Source organism: Molothrus ater, chromosome 14, assembly GCF_012460135.2.
Source record: "Molothrus ater isolate BHLD 08-10-18 breed brown headed cowbird chromosome 14, BPBGC_Mater_1.1, whole genome shotgun sequence".
NCBI lineage: Eukaryota > Metazoa > Chordata > Aves > Passeriformes > Icteridae > Molothrus > Molothrus ater.
The window spans coordinates 8241291-8262784 of record NC_050491.2 but is presented as its reverse complement, the minus strand read 5'-3'; the positions used below and the strand labels follow the sequence as shown (position 1 = coordinate 8262784).

At 40.2% G+C, this 21494-nt stretch overlaps 1 protein-coding gene across 2 annotated transcripts in view; it reads left to right on the top strand.

The window, feature by feature from the left end:
* TMEM164 (transmembrane protein 164) overlaps positions 1–20416 on the top strand; it is a 34458-nt gene extending 14042 nt beyond the window's left edge. For both annotated transcript variants that reach the window (XM_036402124.1, XM_036402125.2), the window contains exons 5-7: positions 5726–5804; positions 14956–15056; positions 15470–20416. In XM_036402124.1, the coding sequence (XP_036258017.1) occupies positions 5726–5804; positions 14956–15056; positions 15470–15676 (387 nt within the window). In that variant the 3' untranslated portion in view covers positions 15677–20416. The remainder of the gene's footprint in view (positions 1–5725; positions 5805–14955; positions 15057–15469) is intronic.
* Positions 20417–21494: the final 1078 nt, after the last annotated feature.

Sequence of the window (21494 nt, the reverse complement as noted above, 5' to 3'; positions counted from 1 at the left end):
TGTAGACTCCTGGTGACTACAGTGGAGCCAAAATAGCAATCTTGGATTTTGGGATGTTTATAACTTGGTATGAGCAGACAGCACTGCTGTATTGAGTGTTAGCTCCATTCTAGCCACTAATGGAGGGAAAACTTGATGGCTTTGAAAGAGGCTTTCCCAGGTTAGCCTTGTGGCCTGTGGTCAAAATTCAGTTTCAGACATTTCAAACTCTGTAAATGTAAGATTCCTCAGGCCTGGAAAATGCCAAATGTTGTTGTTGGCTGTCATTCCCTCTCCCCCAAGATTAGGCACAGCAGATTTTTTTTTTTCCCCCACACAATCTGCTGTAAACCTTCAGTCTCCTGGACAAAAAAAAAATAGCCTGTTGATGTCCTAGTGAGATTCTTAAACCCATTGAGATTGAAAGGTAAAAAAAAGCTATTTTGAGTGTGAGTTGAATGAAGTAGTTTTGAGGATTATTTTAAGAGCTGTTTTCCATGCATATGTAGAGGGGGTGTATATGTATATATGACTAGATGCTTTTAATTTTTTTCATAAGATTTATCTGCAAAAATTTGTTGTTGCAGCTATTTTAATGTCTGTTTTAAGACAGATATGAGTACTTTATATTTAAGCAAACTACATCCATAATAGAGGGTGAATTATTATTAACAAAATGGTTGTGGGCTTCAGACTCCATTTCAGATTTTGTTGGTGGATCTCCACTTGCAAGTCTTGACTGTCTAAATAAGATGAAGTATAAACTTATGTGTGGTTTGCAAATACATTTTATTAAAACTTGGTACTGTTGAAGAGGCAACAAATTAATAAAACAAATGTTCTTTTCCTGATAAGGAAAACTCTTATTTTATATTTAAAGCCATCTAGTTTTTAAGTATATATAATCTTAGGCATGACAAAATTGGTTTGGGTAACCTTTGAAAGAAAAAATGTTGAAGTATTTAATAAATTATCAGCTTGTATTTTCTCTGCCATTATCACAGATCTCATTAGGGCAGTGGTGATTAAACAAGAAAGATACAGACTACTTATAAAATTGTTCCTGTAATTTGGAGCAGAGTAGCCAAAAGATACTGTCCAAAAGTAAATATTTTTGGAATAATTACAACTTAAGATATTTTTGGCCTAACAGCTGCTTGCCAGGCTTTTCACTTTTCCATGTTTCTTCTGGCACAGGATATGTGGGTGATGTTGTACAGCACTGCCTTGATCCAGACTCTCTCATGGCAGACACACATTCTGTTCCACAGCTCTCACTGTGGTTTTAGCACCAACATTGTCCCAAAACAGGAAAAGTCTCCTAAAACCTAGTAGGAATTAAAAAATAAAAAACCTCAATTTTTTTTCTAAGCTGGCTGCTCTGGTTTTTTAATACCTAAGTGAAAAACTTTTGATTCAGTCATTCAGAATGAGAGACAATCATTGCTATAGCAGATGATGGATGTTTTAGCCAGTATGAGGATTTGGGTTCTAAGTGTTAATTTGTTCAAAGTAATTTCCAGAACACCTCTTACATTTTGTGGCAGAGTCTGTTAGGGTCATGTGTTTTTTGCTAGCAATTACATTACTTAATGAAATGCAAATGTCTTTTTGTAAATATGCTTCATTGTTAAGTTATCCTGAAGTGGGAGCTTCTGGCATAATTTCATGTTTTCCATTTTCTTACAATGATGTATCTCTTAATTTTTGTTGTTGTTTTTTTAGAACCTCAGTAATTTCAAAATTCTTTTAAAATAGTAGTGTATTGCCAGTGAAAATGGAGAGTTGACATATTCACTGAAACTACAGTAGAAAGTTTCTACCTTCTGTTATTTTAATCTTTCAGTCAGACTCTGCTAAACAATGCAGTTAAAAATCTAACAGGCACCTGGGATGGTGTTCAAAAAATGTAGCCTGAAAGGTGAGGTCAGTCTATTCTGTTCTTTCCAAGAAAATATTTTCCTGCCTTGGCATGAGGTTGAGGTGCCAACAGTTAACAGACTTAAGCAACAGATGCACCCACTTGTATTTGTTTGGCACCCAAATATTGCAGTTATTTGCTACATTATTTGCCATGTGCTGATGAAATTAAACTCTGTGCTTTGGGATAGACATTGGATAAAAAGATAAAACTGTTTCTTGTCCAGTCAGTGCTTTTGTGAGTTCTTCTTACCCTTTCAGAGACAAAGGAGAAGAAGATGCTGAGGGAATTGGCTTGTTAAGCTCCCAAAAGGGATCCAGCAAGGTATAAGAGGATATACAGGAGTAGAAAGATTTCTTTTTACTCTGTATTTATATTCTGTGGCACACAGTGTAGGTCCTGATAACCTGGCTGTGCATGTAAATTCATTTAACTGTCACAAAGACTCCAACTGTTTGGAGAGTAACTGGGTTTGCTGGAGCTTTCATGTTGCATTAATCAAATTTAAAAGAAAAATCTTTCCATTGGTTTAAAAGTGGGGATTTTTTGCAAGTTGATGTCCTGAAAATGTTCATATAGATAAAGTAAAAAACAGGACATGTCCCAAAAGTGTTGGATACATGGGTATCAGCTCACATGGCTGAGATGGTGCAGTTTTAATGTTTCCAGAAGCTGCTGTATTCTATTATTAGAACTATTTGGCCTGAGAGATCCACATTCTAAACCTGTGTTAGGAGTAGAATCATACTCTGAGCAGGACTTTGAGTGCATTCCTTGTATGCTCCAATCACTGGCTGCTGTATTGTTGCTGATTGTTAGAGAAATAATTCACTGCACTCAATAGTTGGTCTGTAATGGCTGTGCCTGCACAGCAGAATGGAATAGGTTTGGTAGCACATTCTCATCTCTAAACTGGCCTAATCTAACTGGCACAGGGAAAACAACAGCAGCAGTGGGAGGCTGTTCAGAGATGGTGGCTGGTGGGTGATAAAGCCACGGTTTGTGTATATTTGGTCACGTGTACATGCTGTGTGCATTAAAATGGGATGAGTGTGTCATTTACTGATAATGTCTAAGAAGGTGGCTGGTACAGTACACTTTGTTTATTAGGCTGTTCTAGGTGTCCTACAGGAAGGACCAGAATCTGAGAGTTGAGTCCCTTCTATTCCTTTTCAGGCACACTCTGCAGTCTTTGTGGAGAATGATGGAGGAGGTGCTCTTGCACAGTGCAGTGCTTGAGCCAGGGTATAAATAATTAACAGAGAGTGGAGTGCTACTGTCAGAAACCAGAGCAAAGTGTGAACCTGTGAGCCTACTGAAAACCAACTGCTGTGTCTGAGTGTTTAATCTAAATTAGTATTATGTCCATACTCTCTTGGGGTGAACTCAAAATATCTGACTTCTGAGCTCCACTCTACTGCTGCCTTGAAGAGATTTTTCTAAAGCTGAGTTCAGTGCATGGAAAGATCTCATTGTTCCCTTTGGAACAATATTAGCTACTATTAATTTAATACTACTACTATTTGGGTAGTAGCTAGTTTAAGTTAGAACATGAAGTCTTACTTGTTTTCACAAAGAGATTCTTGAAATCCTTGATTGATGGGCGATCCCTTGTGCCTTGTCTTCATTTCCAGTTTCTCCTCACATGTGAGAGGTGCTTATGCTGAGTGAGTCTTTTATTGATAAAACTGTTTATAGACAAGGCACGAGATGCAGGTGAGTTAGTTGCTCAGTACAGCTTGCTTTTTGTGTTTCTTGCAGGCTGGCTGTACAACTTGAGTGCTTGGTTGTGCAGCAGCTCTGCAGCTCTACAGCAGGAAATGCACTTGCAGAATCAGCCAGGCTTCAGAACAAGCTGTCTTTTACAGTGGGAAAAAGATGTTTTGTTTTAGACACAAAAAAATACTGTCAACACTACTGCAGCATAACAACTGTTACTCTGTTCTCAGGAGTGTCCCAGCACAGTGTTTGTGTAACAGATCCTCACAGCTTCACGGCTGTGGAAGCCCTTTTGACACCACAGATAAATGGAGAATGCTCCTTGGCAGGAGTGAGTGCCACATGTTGTGGTGCTTATATCAGGAGCAATTGTTTCTGAAGTGGGAGAGGTACAGTTTTTCTCCAGTTAGAATCACTGCTTTAGTCTCATCTCAAATAATTTTAATTCCCTCAATTTGCTCTCTGTCTTGTTCAATGAAGGATAGTAGGAAAGGTTCAGATTTAGGAAACCTCACAATTTTCATGAAGTTCTTGCTTTTGCATAGTTACCCTGTTTGTGTTTTGGTACAGAATACCTGGAATGAAATAACCCAACAGATTGTATGGGAGAGTTGGTTTAGCTTAGTCCCTACAGGAGCTGGCTGACCACCTTGGAGGTTGTTGGCAGGACACACACAGTGTCCAGTGGGTGAATGCCAGGACTAGCAAAATCCAGTTGTTGGTTTTAGAATCTTCTATGTTCAAAATAGGATATAAGAATTGTAGTTGAATTTAAAAGATTACTGTGTTATTTACCAACTGTTTGACTACTGGTTAGGAAGAAAATCAAACTCTCTTTCAACCTCTCTTCTGTTGATGTAGAAATTTCTGTAATGTTTCAGTTTCAAGGCTGTGACTTCAGTGTCTCAGAAGAGTCATAGAAAAGGAAGGCTTTTCTCCCCACTCCCTGCTTCCCAACACACAAGCCACAGTGGTAGGTCCCATGTCTGAATTCTTCTGGCTGGAAAATGACAGAATGAGTCTGCATTTGAACCAAGGTTTTTCATTATTCCCATGAGATTTCATACTTGTGATATTGTCCAATTTTCAATTCAGAAAAATAACGCAGCAGTGTGGCTTTTCAGCTCTGTAAGTCAGATGCAGTAAAAAGCTGAATTCTGAATTTTTGAGTGTTTTCTACTACTGTTCAGTTCTGTTCAGTTTTAAATGTGCTGCTTTAGTGTAATAAATAGATGTAGGCTAAGTTACTTATAGATGGGAGTAACTTTCAAATACAGTGCATCTCCTTTTCTAAGTGATAAAGAGCTAGAAATAGTTGGCTCTGGATTAGGAGGCTCAAACACAGATATGGTTGAAGTTATTTTTAGTATTATTTTAGGTGTCTGACTTCTTAGAAGAGAAGTTACACTAATTCAAATAAACACACAAAGGACTAATTGTAATTTCTCAAAAGTTGGCAGCAGGTGAGAAATATCTGATTCACTATTAACTGGTAACTTGCTTACACATAATTCTGCAGCTTGTCTTTAAAACCAATAAATGACTGGTCATTTTATATTTTAATTTATGTTTGATCAAGCTTAGCTGTTCTGTACATGCATGCAGGTTGCTATAAATCAGGTCTTTTGATTTTTTTGCACAGGCTTCCTCTTATATTACTTTTACATATATATATACTTTTATATATAAAAGACCTCATTTATGGAATTCTCTCACAAGGTGGCAAGTATCTTTTCTTTCTAAAAAGACTTCTATGCTGTGGGAGTGTGCATAATTTCTGATTTAATTATTTAAGTGGCTTGCATTGTTATTGGTAATTCATGCTAGCAAAGAAAGGGAAAGAGCAACCTTATGTTACTCCTCCTTTGTTGTTCTTCTGGCTAATTTTGGGAATTACCTACTGGAAGTGCTGTGTTTGTGTTAAGGGGGATGGAATGGGTACAGTCAGCTGCACTTTCAAGTCACTGACCATTAATGTTTGTTATTATACATAGGTGATAAAATAACTGAACTGAAAGCATTGTCATGGGTTAGAAAGAGAATTGTTCCTTGGAACTTGCTTGTTAATGATGAAAATTACTTACAAATATTTTCCTTATTCCACAGCTTCCATTTGAAACAGAGATTTATTACATCCAGCATGTGATGCTTTATGTTGTGCCCATCTATCTGCTGCACAAAGGAGGTAGGTAGGCAGTTTACTCCCTATGGATTGAGCTGGTCCCATGAAATGAAAACACTGCTTACTGGATACCACCAGTTTTATTCTTACCCTTTTAAAACAAATTTTCTCTGTTTTTAATTAATAGTTCCCGATGTTCTAGTGTTCTAATGTTGGAGTTTTAACCCAGGTAATGAGTTTAGTGTCAGCCACTAAACAAAAAATTTAAAAAATGGTCTTTTGCCTGAAGGAATATTTAAAATGTATTTGTACAATGTGCATTGTCTTCTTGAGCAGCATCTCTGCCATCTTGCAATATTCTCAGTTGTTGGTGGGATGTATTTTTAAGATTTTTACCTTCTTGGATGTCTCTTGAGAAGTACTGGAACTCAAAATGAGCCAAAAAAATAAAATTAGTTGTCTAGCTAGATAAATCCCAGAAATTCTGAAGCTCCAGTGGAAGGTAGTGACACGTATCACTGAAATGAACTAGATTGCTTCTCTCTTCTAACAATATTGCTGTCTTGCATTCACTTATGCCATAATAGCTCAGCAAGTCTGGGAAGCCTAAATTGTTTCCCTGGCCAGTGATTTTTCCAGTTGAGGATCCTCCAAGGGAATGCACTATACATTCAGCTGGTGTGGTGCTCTGCCCCCCTCTAGTGCTGACATGCCTCTAGCTGCATTTTCTTCCAGAGCTGGGTTGTTCCATCCAGGAAATAAAATATGATCATCTGTGATCCACATGTTCAGTAGCCTTTAATGAAAGCCCTGAGGATGTGATGTCAAGCAATGGGATGCAGTCAGGCTCTTCCATCCTGCTGAATCAATTGTGTTTTATACCCATGGTCACTTACAGTCCTTCACCCTCTTTCACTGTAACCTTTGTGTTGCAGTGACCTGATTGCACTGCGACCTGCTGAGTGAAATTAAGAAAAACTATTCAAAGGAAAAGTGAAGTCTTGTACTTAAAAAGATGATTCTGTTTCTTTCTTTTATCAGGGAAATATGCCAGCCATGTTTTAATTTTAATCCACCCTTGATAGGCTAAAATTCTAGCAAATAATGCCAAAGTGCAGGTAATTGTAGGAGTTACACAAACTCATAATCTTTGCAGGAGGAGGGTGAGGAGCAGGGGGCAGAAAACGCAAGCAGCCATGGAATGAACTGCAGGTAGTGACAAAGCTCTTGTGATGTCAATAAATCACTTGGTGGCCTTGGAGTTCCCATCTGAGGTCACTTTAAGACAGTCCTCTGCTTTAAAAAAGCTTGGCCTTGGATGATGCTTGATGTGTTCTTTTAAGAACACTTTTGGTGTTTGGTTTGGCTTTTTGCTTTTTTTGAGGTAGAGTTTCTCAGGGTTCTTCAGGACCTGGGACTGAGCAGAACTGGATTTGCAGTTTGAAGGATTTGATGTTGGACAGTTGTCACCCTGGCTCAGTATTCTGAACGCCTGCCCTGTGTCTATGTACAGGTATTTGCTGCCATCTAATGTTCATGTGATGGCAGCAAAATTGCTGAAAACTTTGTTGGCTGAACCTGTCAATTGAGATTGCTCTGGGCTGTTTAACTAATAACTGCTCCATTTCTTATGCACTTGGCTCCTCATCACCTGACTGGCTTAATTAACAAAACACCCATGGACTCCTGCCACAGGTGACATAATGGATCATTTTTGGTGGAAAAATTATGCAGCCTAAAAATATTTGTTAATATTAATTTTGTCATTTCACTAGAACCTCTGTTTAAGTACCTTCTGAGTAGGTCACACAGGTCTTTGTCCTGAGTTCAGTATCTTGTGAAAATTGCTTTTTCATCACTGACACTGATCAGCATGCAGCTTGATTTCAGTACTGTAAATAGAAATTTCCATCAGTGAATCTGTGGATTATGGTTGAGAGAAGTAATCAAAGGGTAGAAAATGGAAAAAAAAGAAAAGGAATGAATTTTATTTGAAAAAAGATACTACTTCAGTTTTATTGGGAATCTGCCTATATTACTGGTGACCTTGATAGGACCCAAATGTTTCTCAAAGATAGGGTGAGCAGAACACCTGAAGCAGAGTGGATTTGAGGCTCAGGCTAATAGAGAACTTCACCCTCAAGTTTGCTTGCAATACCCTAATCAGGTATTGCACCAGCCATGCACATGCATCCAACTGCCTGCTGAAGTGTTTCCTCTTTGAAAGGAAACTGGTGACAGTAAGCAAGAGCTGTAATAATTTATTTCCTGACTTTTCCTGCTACTTATTACAGTGGTGCACTGGTCATGCTGCACTGGCAACCTTCATGTCCTTCCTGACCCTGTAAGAGGGGGGCTTTGCCACACTCAGCAGCACATGGATTGACAAAGGAGTTTGGAACTCAGCATTCAGTGTTGCACAGTGACCTCACTGGAGCTCAAGGACATGGATCCCTTCTGGGGATTAAAATCTCCTCTTCCCTCTCACTCCTCTCTGTACTGAGTGAATATAAATTTCCATACTTCCCTTTCTTAACATATTTTCTTTCTAAGTGCATATATGCATGTATACATAGCATGCGTGCCAGGCTAGACAAATTAAATGCTTTTACACCATGGCTTGTCTTTCTTGGCAGCACCAAGAGGCTCTCATGCAAAATAGATGTATGTGGATGTAAAAAGCCAGCACACAAGATTCCTACCTCAAGTCAATTCTTACATAAAGTGTATCTGCAGTTGGCACTTGTATTTTACTGGATGAATCTCACCTTGTGTCACCTGCCTCCCAAAATTGCAGTATGCATCTGAGCAGGACACAGCATTCCAGAAACTGCTGGAGGAGTTAAACCAGACCTTGCAGGTCACTGTTTTCTTTTGTCCTTAAGAAGTAAGACTCTCAGAGACCTTCAGTGGAATCAGGACAGCTAAATTCTTAAACAGTGTATTCTTAAGATAATGAAAAAAATCGAGTTTGCACTACATCAGGTTTAGAGACTGGTGATGATGACTCTTGTTTCTGACTGTCTTAAGCTTGTTTGGTTAGGTTTTGCTATGGATTTGACAAGGTCAGGTGTGCACCTTATTTCAGAACATCAAATCATATTGAAAGTTAATCGAGGCGAAATGGTTATTTCCTTAGTGCAGTGATCAAATGATATTCTAAATTACATTAGTCCACAACAGATTGAAATAAGAGTGAATTTGTAGCAGCTCCCTAGAGCTCAGGAGATAATCTGCCCTGTGTTTTGATATCCCCAGTGTTATTTATTTCAGTAGGTAGAAGAGGCTGTTGGCCTTGAGGTGTTTGGGATTCTGTGCCTGCAGGGAGCCACGCTGAGAGTCTGTCGGGCAGGAGATCTGTCCTGCAGCTCCAGGCTGGTCTGTCCTGCAGGTCAGTCCCGCAGCTGCGGGCCGGTCTGTCGGGCCGGTCAGTCCCGCAGCTGCGGGCAGGTCTGTGGGGCCGGTCAGTCCCGCAGCTGCGGGCCGGTCTGTCCTGCAGGTCAGTCCCGCAGCTGCGGGCAGGTCTGTGGGGCCGGTCTGTCCTGCAGGTCAGTCCCGCAGCTGCGGGCAGGCCCGGCGCTGGGCCCGGCGCTGGTGTCAGCAGGCTGCGCTGCGCTGTGCTGCGCTGCGCTGCACGGCCGGCAGGCGGCGCTGGGCCCGGCGCCGTGAGGGAGGGCAGCTCCGGGCGCGGGCCGCAGGAAATGCCCTCGGTGAGCCGGGCCGGGCCAGGCCTGGCGAGGGCCGGGCAGCCCTGTGCGCTGCCCCCGTGTGTCTGAAGAGCCGATTTGCCGCTAAATAAATGAGTTGTTTGCTGGCAATAGAAGCAGAATTTTCTTCTCAAGCAAGTGCTGTATCTATATAAGCAGATAAGAGCCAGTGTCTCACTCAAGTCCCAAAGCCCTTTTCTTTGTTGATCTGTTCTCAAAGGTGGCATCAGAAGAGAAGCTCTGTGGCATTGTCACACAGTCAACTGAAGCTGTTGATTTTATTTTCCTTTTCTCCCTCTGTTGTGCTCGGCAGCTCCCTCGGTGCGCTCCTGACCTCAGCACAGCCTGGGCTTAGGAGATGCAGCACACAGATACCAAGTACACATGAAAGGATCATTTTTCGTTTAGTTGTAAGTTAAGAAAGTGCAATTAAAACACTCAAGTTGTGTTTTCCATTGGCTGGTAGGACCATATTTAAAGACCTTTTTTTAACTGTTGCACCCTCTGTCAGTGACTTTTACACTTTGTGGCACTTCCCTGCCTTTAGCTAATTCTTTCCTTCACTTTCTGAAGGAGTTATCAAGCAGGCTTTATTATATACCTTTAGTAGTAATCCAGGAGAAATATCACTTCATATTTAGATATACTTAGGCAGTCATAAATCTAGTCCATCTCGATCTTCATTGAAATACTTGATAATGTGTGATACAGCTCTTTTGCTGAAACTGACTTACCTAGAGGCCTATTGACTCTTGCATGTTGTCTCCCTACTCTGCTTCTAGCAATTCCATATTCTATTCCAGATTTCTCTACCTGCTGAATGCCCTGTATTAGACATAAATGTGTGGTTTGCTGTTGAGCTGTGCTTGTGCCATGGCACCTTGTGTGCTGTTACTCTGACTGCGGCCTCTCCTGTAGCTTGAATATTCGAGGATAATCTTGTTTGATGATTTAAGAGAGAGAGGAAGAGGAGGAGATGTGTCCCTGTCGTGTGACCCTCTGAGCTTTAGGCACTGGGCAGTTACAGTTTGAAAAATGAAATATCTCTTCAGGAGATGGAGAAATTTAGAAGGGCAGGTGCCAGTATCTGGAAGAACTGCTACTATGTGAAAGTAGAGGAAGAGCTACTGCTGCTGCTTTATGGAATATAAAAAATGATTCCTGAGAGAAGCAGGTACTGTAAGGGCTCTGTCTGAGCTGGTTCTTGATGAGAGTAGCTGGCACTGAGGGGAAACAGAAACCTCCTGGCATAAGGCACTAGTTTGAAACCTACACATGGAGTTAGAACAGCTATAGGGGAAAAAGGGATTTCAGGATCAACCTCTTGAAAACATTTTTTTTTCCTGTTTTCCCCTGGAAAGGAAGTTTTATCTCCAGGCTACTATCAATAGGCCACTCAACTGGAATTAACCCTCTGATCAAGGGAAATAAAAGGAAAATAAATTTGCCCGCTTATTTTTGTAAGCTTGAAAATGAAAGAATTGTAATAGTTGCTCTGAGTTTTGGATTAAGCAGGTCTACTTATAATTGTAAGACAACTGAAAGAGAGTGTGCAGCACTGGAAAACTCATAAAGCTCTATCAAATGTAGTGGGAATGAAAGCAAGACATTAAAGAGATTATTTTAAACCCTACTAAATTAAAAATTGGTGCTATATTTAGATTCTAATTCAAACAGAGGAGTAATTTTCTCCTGCATTATGTTTTCACAGAAACACAAAAGGAGTATTGCTTTCTATTAAGTTGTGTTCAAATTTTCAGAAGCCCGTGTATTGAGAATTTTAAATAAAAATAATAGTTCATAAGAACATTTGAACTAGCACATTGTGAGGAGGGAACAGTATAAAAAATGCCATCTCTTTGTGGATCTTTAGTTTTTTAAAGCCATGCTTCCATTTCCTAGATGGCAAAATGATCAATTTGGCATATTCAATGTCAACAAAGTCTTGTTTAGAAGCAGATGAACAACCCCAAACTCTTCTGTATATATGGAATCCTTCGTATCAATGCTACTGAAGTAATGAAGTGTGATTTAAACTGATTTAAATTTCAGCACAGGAGCAAACATGCAGCCTACCTGGATGGCCCCAGCTGGGAATGGTCTCAGCTGTCTGAGGAGTGAGTGTTTTTGAGAATGAGATCAGTGCCAGACTGGCACTTGGACTACATTTCTGTAAGTGCTTAATGTATGAGAACTGCCCATGATCCTTCATAAACAGAGAGTGAAACTCTCTGCTCCCACCCATTGAAATTGATTTCCTATGCAAGCAGCAAGTAGCTTTTGCCAAAGCCAACAGAGGCCCTTCAAACAGCCACTCAGCTGGCTCTCAATTTTCCTGTTTGTGTTTTTCTTTTAACAGAATGTACTATGGAAAATAGACCACACTGCTTCATTAAACAGCAATCCATTGAATAGCAGGGCTGTAGAGTAATAAAATCTATAGTGGGTATTTATATAATGAGAAATGTACAGAAAATATCCCAGGTGTGAATTTAAAATTAGTTTCCCAAAGCACACTGTGGAATCTAGAGTGCTACAAAATGGTTTTGTTTGGAGGTCAGTGTTTCCTTTTTGTCCTTTGATGTCCAAATAGTGCCACTGCTGAAAATCACACCATTATTTTCAGGATTCCAAAGTCTAATAAGGAGAGATATTTTTAGTGGGAAGCAAGACCAAAAATCTGTCGAGAGCAAAAGTTGCTGATGTATTTTTTTTTCAAATTTTGCAACAGAGCAAGGATGTAGCAGAGGGAAATTCCTTGTTGGGGGAACCTGAACAGCTCTGCTAAGGCACCTCTGAAATACCATTCCCTGATTAGACTGAAGATGGACATGAGAAGCCTGGGTTCAAAGCCAAATTGTGCCATGGATCTGTGTTGTCATCTTGTGCAATTTCCTTGTCTTCTAATGACTGCTGTCTCCCTCCAGCCTCATTTTATAGCTGGGGTCACTTGCCTGTGTTGGTATTTATACCCTATCTGCCCTGTAAGTCACCTGGATGTGGAGATGTCTGTATTTTAGCTTTCCTGGGTGCTCATCCCTTTAGATTCACCAGGCTTTGTCAAATCCTTTTGAAATAACACAGGCAACTGCCAACAGAAACCTAATTTGGTTTAGCACAGCTCAGCCGGTTCCCGGGAGCTGCTTTGATACCTTATTTAAATTTCATGTTGTGTTTTGTATCTAGGTTAAACATGCACCTAAAACTGCAAGGACAATATAAATAAATTTTGCAAGTCAAGCAGTGTTTTCTTTACAGCAGAGGAGGGAGTACAAAGAGTTTCTGTAAAGCTTGACCAGGTCACCTAAAGTTGGTGCAGCCAAAAATAGAGCCATGATCTCCTGCACTCTGACACCAAGGCTCATTCCTCCTGCTCCTCTTCTCTCTGTAATGAAAAACCATATTCAAGGTGGTGTCACCTATCTGATGTTTTCAGGCCATGGAGTTTAATGAATATCATTGCTGTCTAAGATTCTGTACTGTTTCCTAAATAGGATGCCAGCTCTCAGCTCACACTTGCCAAGTGCATCCCAAGAATTACTGCTGGGAAAATTTTCCCTTTACCTGCAGAACTCAAAGTGATTCCTGTAGTTCTCTTTTCCCTTTGGTTTTACTTGCTGTTCAGAAACTTCTGGCCTTCACCTTCCCACTTTCTAAGAAACCTTCCAAGCTGCCCTGTGCTTTCCAAGTAGTTCCTGTGCCCAAATGTATCATGGGCTCCCCAAGTCCCTGCCTGCTCACTGACCCTTGTGTTCTTGGGAGTGGATGTGCTGTTTTAGACAACAGCTTGTAGGTGATTTTGAATCTGTAGCACTCACAAAATGCTATTTAATTGAACTTATTTCAGGTAGCTACTGCAAAATCAATTTGAACTGGCATGATGGGTACAAATTACAGAAGGAAACTATACAGAAAATAATTTTGAAAGGGCCACAGAGCTTGAGGAAGCATTGCTCTAGAGACCTTAACCCTGAGCTGGGATGCAGCATTAAACAGTGATGGGGTCACAGCAGTTACTTGTATTTATCTCCACAGGGTGATGGAGATAAATATTATGGATATATATATATATAATATATATTATATTATAATGTATATCATAGAAAATAATGTATAATGTATTTTGTATAATGTAATTATAATGTATATTATATAGAAAAATACATATTATTATAATAATAATTCTAATATATCTCCATCAATAGAAATACAATGGAGATAAATAAATATTTCATAGCAGCTGTTGTCTGCTGGGTGCTGTGGTAGCTGCTCTGCATGTGGAGTTATTTAAGTTCCCAGTAGCCTTGTGCAGTGTATGCTGAAGTGTTTCATTGCTTCCTGGTAATTACTGAGTGTGCTGGCCAGCCAAGGCCAGTATCAGTATTGCACTCTGTGCTCTAAGCTGTCCTTTGAGTACTGGATACATGTTCCAGTATTTAATAATATCTAATGGATCAGAGAGCAGATAAAGGCAGATAAAAATTGCCAGTGTATTTTTATAATCCTCTGAAACTCTTACAGCAGCCAAACAGCATGACATTGTGCATCTTTCCTTCGTGTTCTGAGGCTGTTATTAAAGTCATAAGGAAAATAATATTTTCCCACATATCTTACAGTGCAATTTTCATGTCTGCTAGTAAGAGTCTAGAGAACTCTGTAAACTGGTTTTGTTCTTACCAAATGAAATTTGAATATTTCATTCCCAAGATAGTCTTGTATCTATGAGTACTTTTATTAAATCTGATTCCCTTGGTACATTCTAGATCAGGGAACATTGTGTTTTGTCAGTAAAGCCTGGTTTTGAGAGGGTTGGAATAACAGAGAAAGGTTGGAATAATATATCTGCTACTTCATTTGAAGGGAAAAAGTATTTTACAGTATCTGTGATATCTGCTGAATATAAAACTGTAGTGTATATCTGAAAATATCCCCACAGCAGCTTTCATTTAAAAGCACAACCTGTCATTAATGGATTGACCACCTGATCAGTTTTTCTGTTCCTTGGCACTATTGATGCAAGTTCCTTTTTAACAGCTGTTAACCATAAAATTAGGAAATGACAATTAAGCTGTGCTCTAATAAAGCCTGTGCAGGACCTGCTGCTGCCTAAGTCAGGTCTGTGCATGCTGAAATCATAATCCCTGCATGAAGCAGGTGGTTTAAGTATAAATAACCTGCTTTTTTAGAAGATTTATTGTACACCATTATTGCATTTATTACTTCTGTGGTAGAAGGAAGAATGAAGTAAAAATCATTGATGTTGGTGAAAAATAGATTTAGTGAGGTAACATGTTGTACATCTCACTGCTGGACAAGAGGAGGGAAGAAGCTGATCAGGATGCTTCAGGTAAGAAATAAAGCTCTCAGTATTAATTACTCTAATGGTATTGAGGAGGTTATCAGCTCAAGGCAGATGTCCTGCCATGCAGGAGAGAGAGGATTATTCATTGAGAGTGTGGTGGGCACAGCAGTGCAGCTGAACATTAATGTATTCCTTTCTTTTCAAGGTATCTACACCCCTGAACCGCTCTGCAATTTCTGGTGGGCTCTTTTATCCACGGGGTTTATGTTTGTGTATCATTTTAGCATTCTGCAGATCCTGGGACTGGTAAGTAAACCCAGGTTAATAAATGGATAGTCTGCAAGTACATTCAGAGTAAAAACACTGAGTAGTTTAAGTGTGCAGGTCTACGTAGATAAGACTACTTGCATGCAAATTTTTTGATAAGGCTACTTGTATGCAAATTGCATGTTCTAATGAGCATTTGTATCTTATCTCTTGCAAGTACTGATAAAATAGTTCATAGATTGGTTATGTACCTGCCAAAATCCATTTATTAAATACACAATGAAATTTGGATCTGCTTTTTTTCTGAAAGCTGCCCTACTTGTGTTGAGCAAAGGTGTGTCATCTGAACATTTTTGATTATTTTGGTAATTTTCTAAATTTTCAGTGTTTTTAGGTGAATCAATGCAAGATAAAAGTATTGTTAATCGATAAATTTATTGTTGCTTCCTCAGCTTACAGAAGTGAATTTGAACAACATGTTGTGCCCAGCCATCTCAGATCCTTTTTATGGGCCCTGGTACCGAATCTGGGCATCTGGACATCAGACTGTCATGACCATGACTCATGGGAAGCTCATAATCCTGTTGTTTCACAGTGCTGTTCCCACCCTCAAATGGAGCATGGACTTGCTTGGACTCCCAGCTAAGAAAATAGACTGAAATTTCTCCCCACAGAGAGGTTCATACAGGAAGCAGAGATATACTGGAAAACAAAGAGGGGGGGATGAGAGGACAGTGTCTTTATACTTCTTCCCACAGTTTTTTGCCTCAGAAACACCTCTGTAATGAAGTGAGGTTTTTTTTACCTGCTGTTTCTCACTGCCTATTGTCAATGGCAAAATTAGTGGCCTTATTTTGGGGAAGGTTCATGTTTTATACATTTTGTATAGATTACAGTAGAATCTTGCTAAGCCACCATTTAAAATTAGGCCAGGACCTGTCCACATTCCAGCAGAGAGAGTGGCAGTGCTACCTCGTTTTGACTCATTTTCCATTAAAGAATTGTGCACTTCTAGGACAGGAAATAATGCTGAATTGTAGCACTCCACTGATGTGAACCAACATGCTGAACTGCATCACCTGGCTTAACTCTTAAAGCTTGAATGTTCCAAAATGGTCACAGGAAATCATGCACACCTAATCTTCCAATCAGAAGTGCAAAACAGTGAGGTTCTACTGTATTTTCTTAAAGCTGGTTGAAAATGTTGGGGAACAATAATCATTAAAAAAAATTATTCAACTACTTAATTTCTAAGCTGCAGTGGATAAGTACCTATCTAGTGAAGTCCCATCATGATGCTTTGGAGATGCTTTTATTTTGGTAAGGGGAAAAAAAGAATGTTGAAATAATTTCAAAAGACCATGTTATGTACAGGCCATGATAAGACATTGCATCCACTGTTCTGTCCTGAACAAAATGTTTTTTTTTCACTTACCTTATACTGGAGAAGGAGTGGAGATACCAAGTCCAATGTAAATATCAGGGTTTTTTTTTTATACTTAGTAGCTTTTGAAACATTCCTGCTTTGTCTGTGCTGATCTTCACTGACCAGATTGGTCGGTGAAGAAACCAAATGAAACTGTTCTCTCCCTACAGCTCTGCTGTATCATGTGTATCGATTTTAAAATACAGGTATAAAAAGGAATGTCAAATCAGTGCAGGCCTCTACTGCAAAGGGCATGTTCCAGTTTAGTAGCATGACCCATCAATGTCTTTTGGAGAACAGGATGGGCAGAATGATCAACTGTGTGTACCTGCTCAGATTTTGCAGGAGGAGAAATCATTGGGCAGAAAGATAGAAGATCCTGACTGTGTTCTTCCAGAATTGTGAGTCCATTATGCAGACTGTTTTGTTTCAGGGCTGCAGATTTTTCTTGTACAGAAGTTTGGGGGAAATTTATAGATTAATTGTGTTGTCAAAGCTGTGATTTGTAAGATAAACCAAAACCATCATACCTCCTCCAGCTGGATCACCTGAAGGTATGTGCTGAAGTTAAGGTACAGATGTTTATACCTCAGGAAGCAAAAGTAAGTTGACTTTTTATTTTTTTTTTAAAGAAAAAAATTTCTTTTGTGAGGGAACAAGTGGCTACTTCAAATATTTTTACTCCATATGATTAAAAAATTACACCTCAATCAGAAGTACATTCTCCCATATTCTGATTTACAAATTGGTTTCTGGCATTCTTCCATGCCTTGCTGTATGTGTGTGTGTGTGTATATAAAAATATACTATATGCTCACAACTTGAGAACATGCAGCATGTACCTAAACTATCCCTCAGGCATATACAGCTGGTGTATTACAATAGAAGGACTTACAACAAATTTTGCAAATACTACTTAGCATTGTTATTTGCTTTATTTGCTTAACTTATGGTTTCTGGGGTTTTTGTTTTGTTTTTTAATTGCCTTTTTTTTAGCATTTTCCCTTTTTTTTTCCTGTCAGGATATTGTAGTTACTGGAATCACTTCTCTAAGTAGGAGCCTTTTCTTTTTCCCTGTTTTAAACTATAGCATTTTCTATCTGTAATTATCTGCTTCAGGGCATTCCAAACAAGTACAAAGCAGCTGCTGTTTGCCACCATCGACTGCCTCTGGTCAATTAAAACTGCAGGAGCATTTAAATGAGCTCAGGTGTCTCAGTGCAGGCTCTGTGCTTGGAAAGCAGAATTTGCAAGCTCTTCTGGCTGACTTAAAATTCAGTAGCAGGAATGTGAGCAGAGCTGACATGGCCATCCCTGGGCAGTGGAAAGGGATTCCTGGTGCAGAGCTGCTGGGAGTGGTTGCCCCTGCCCTCCCTCCCTGGGCCCACCCTCCCTGGGCCCACCTGTGCTTTTCCCTCTTCTGCTGCTCCAGCTGTTTTGAGTCACACAGAAATTTGAGGTGTAATTTCACCACATGGGGTTTGCTGATGGAGCTGCTCATCAGAGCCAGTGGGGCCCTTGGACTGTCCTTCTAAACCTTGTGTGGGCATGTTCTGGAGCTTGTTGAATCTTTTGTACCGATTTAAGCTGAGAAAATGTCTCACTGAACAAGGCAAGAAAGTAGAGAGGTAACCAACTACTGCACTCAGTAAGGATTTTAGAAGTACTGGAGTTGCAGTGAAGGAATCAAATGGTGCAGCTGGAGTCAGGTGGGAAGGCAGGCAGTGCAACCTTCACCTTTTGAATACAAGCTGTTGCTTCTTTGTTGTTGTGCAGTATCAGTGAGAGGTGCTTGAGTTAGAACAGAATCATTTAGGTTGGAGAAAATGGGAGCAGAAAAGGAAAACTTCTGAAGCAATTGTGGAACTTCACATCCTTCATTCCTCACCTATCTCTGTTATCTGCTGGGAATATGCATTAGCCAGAGCTTGCCATATGTGCAGGAAATGGGAAAGCAGAGTACTTCATCTCTAGAGCACTTACTTGTTGTTTTCCCTGGCAGAGGCTGATTTTTCTTTTCCCTGAATGGTTTATTTTATAGGCAGTTACACTATACACATTTCTTTGGTTGCTTTATGCTTATTTATGCTGGAAATGAAAGCACAAAACTCTACTGCTGTTCTTGGGAGGCAATTGCATTCTCTCCTGGGGTGTTACACACTCAGTCCATATCAAGATAACTTGAAGCTGTTGCCCAGTGATGAGGTTTTACAGTGATGAGGTTTTACAGTGCTGCAGTGCAATGCAATTGAAAGGGCTGTCCTGGGCCTCCTGGTCAGATGTGCCCAGATGTGTCATGGCACTGGGAATTTCAGCAGCAGCAGCTGAAGCAGAGTGTAAAATCTCACCCCAGAGCAACTTCATTTGCTGGCCAGAATACCCCAAAAAATTCTGCAGTGCCACTGCCTGGCCTTCAGAGATGCTGGTATGGGTGAAGGGGTCAGAACAGAGCCCTCCAAGTGTTAGTACTGTAGGCATTTCAAAAGAAACAAACTCATTACTCCAGCTGCCACTGGCTGCATTTCCCTCCAAGGGTAGCCATGAATGCAGCATTGTTTTGCATAAAAAACCTGTTTACTGATGGGTTTGTTTATGCAGCCTTGGAATAAGTAGCTCTGCAAACCAGTAACGTTTCTGCTCCCACCACCTTGTGCCATGGCTTCAGCTGTCCAGGATCCCTGCAGTGCTTTTTCCAGGGATTCAGACACTGTACAGTGCCTGAGCTGGACCTATTTGTTCAACTTCCTCTTTTAAACACCAAAAGAGAATTTGCATTGTTTCTCTTGAGAGGTGCAAACAAATAGCTCTTGCCCATGAGTTTGTAAATTGATGAAAAGCCACAGTCCATGAACACACACCTGGAGCTGGTTTTGGTTCAGCTTCTTAGTGCAAAGATGCTGCCCTAAGCAAAACTTATGTGTGCTTGAAGAAAAGTCAGTCCATTTGCAGTCCAGTCAAACCTTGAGGTCAGAGAGTACCTAACAGAAGGTTTCTGTTTCTGGCCACAGAGTTTTGATATTTCTGTATATTTGAGATAATTTTATAAAGTTCAATTGTATTTTTCAGAAATGGCTATTTGCAACTGTTAACTGACTGTACTTTTATGTCCTAAGTCTTGCATCTAAACCAGAAGCATTTGTTTTCTATGCATCCATAGCTAATGGAAAATAGAGTTGTGGTGTTTTCTTCAGTGTGACAATTGTGTCACTCCAGGTGGATCCTTAGGAATTAAATTCATCCTTATAGTTAACAAAGCTCTGAAAAAGCCAAAACCCAGGAAGAGGGTGTAGGTCTGCCCTGGTGGGAGGTTTCTGCAAGCAGGCAGGTCAGCTTTGGTGTTTTCAGTTCTACAGTGACAGGACTCATAACAAATCTGTTGATTTTTGTGACCTTGTACTTCAAGTGATATTGCTGTAAATCTCTCTTGCAGCTGTTGGTGTAACTTAGTCAAAGCCAAGCTTTGTTTTATAAATAATTTTATTTTTCTTCAGGGTCAGTTTTGTACTTTTACAAACTCTTTCTGCATTTCCTGAGTCATTATCCCAATGCTGCAGAGGACACAGCTGGCAGAGCAGTGAGCACACCCCCTCCCCGTGACCATCCTGTGCCAGGGGCTGGGCTGGAGCACCAGGGGCCTGCAGGGCTGCTTACCCCACACTCCAGTCCCAGCATGGCATTATCCAGGCACAGAATGGGTTGGAAAGGGCAAGGATGGATGTGGATGGGCTCAACTGCCACATATGCTGTTAGTTCTGAATAATTTGTAAGAGTGTTATAAATTTTGTAAACTTTTTAATGTGCTAAACTTTGGTTATGAGGTAACATTTACAAATGAGGGGTAATTTGTGTACTTGTTTTTGTATTTTGCTCTGGTGGGCTTTTTTTTTTTTTTGTTGTGGTGCCCTAAGTCCAGATCATTGGGCAAATAATTGTTAAACCTTGGAATTAAAACAAATAAAATCATTTTACTGGATACTGGATGGTTTTGTTATCATTCTAATTGTGCCAGATCTGAGTCTGTCTTGCTTAGGACTTTGTATAACTAGGTAAGAATCCCAGAGGCACATTAATATTAGCTCTTATAAATCAGGTAAGAAGATGGAGGCTCCTGTGTGAATCTGATGTTGTCCATCTTGCACACAGCAGTTCCTGGGAGAACAGAGGGTACTGGGATTTCTGGAATTCTAAGCAGTTCAGTCTGACTTTTGCCTGTTACCTGTCAGCCAAGAGCAGTTTACTGGCAGAGCTCACTGCAGGGTATAAATCCTTTAATCACTGTTTAAATAGGACCTGTCCTTGTCTTTCAGGTGCAGAGCTCAGGGAACTGTTACAGCACAAGGATCCTTCCAGGCTTCCTCACTGTTCCTACCCCAGCATGGGCAATGTCCTGTAATTCCCATTTCACAGCACTTTAGCAGAAGATGGGAGAAAATGCACAGAAGTTTCCAGCTCCACCTTTGTTCAGAAGGCTGCTGTAGCAGCTGTAGGACTGCACTCAGCCCCACATCACAGGGTGGCAAAGTAGTTTCAATGTACTTTGCAAATGCTTCTGGCTGGAATAAACATGATTGCAGCATAGTTAAATGTATTCTTGTGACCCAGTACATCTCAGACAGGCAGGTTATTGCCTTGGGTACAATCCTTGGCAAATACTGTTCTTGGAAAAAGAACATACTGGATGTGCCCACCCTGTGTTATTATATATCCATTGCAGAGGACTCAATTTTTCATGTGGCTGGGGAAAAGAATCAATTTTCCAGCTTAATTTCTCTGCAAGAGTATAAAGACTGATGAAACAGCTTAAGTAAAAATGCAGTGTGAAGTGCTGTATGGCAGCCTGAGCTGAACCAAGCAAGCAATTTCCCATTGCAGGCACTGCTGATTACTGGCATTAGCCCTCTATAACTAGTGGGAAATCAGCCTTTTATTGTTTAATACCAACAAATATGTAAGAATAAGGAAGTTTCTACATCTGAAATACCCTTAATGCTACTGGCTTGGTTTGATTTTTACAGCATGGGAATTGGAGAGCTAAAGCAGTGAGAAGAGTG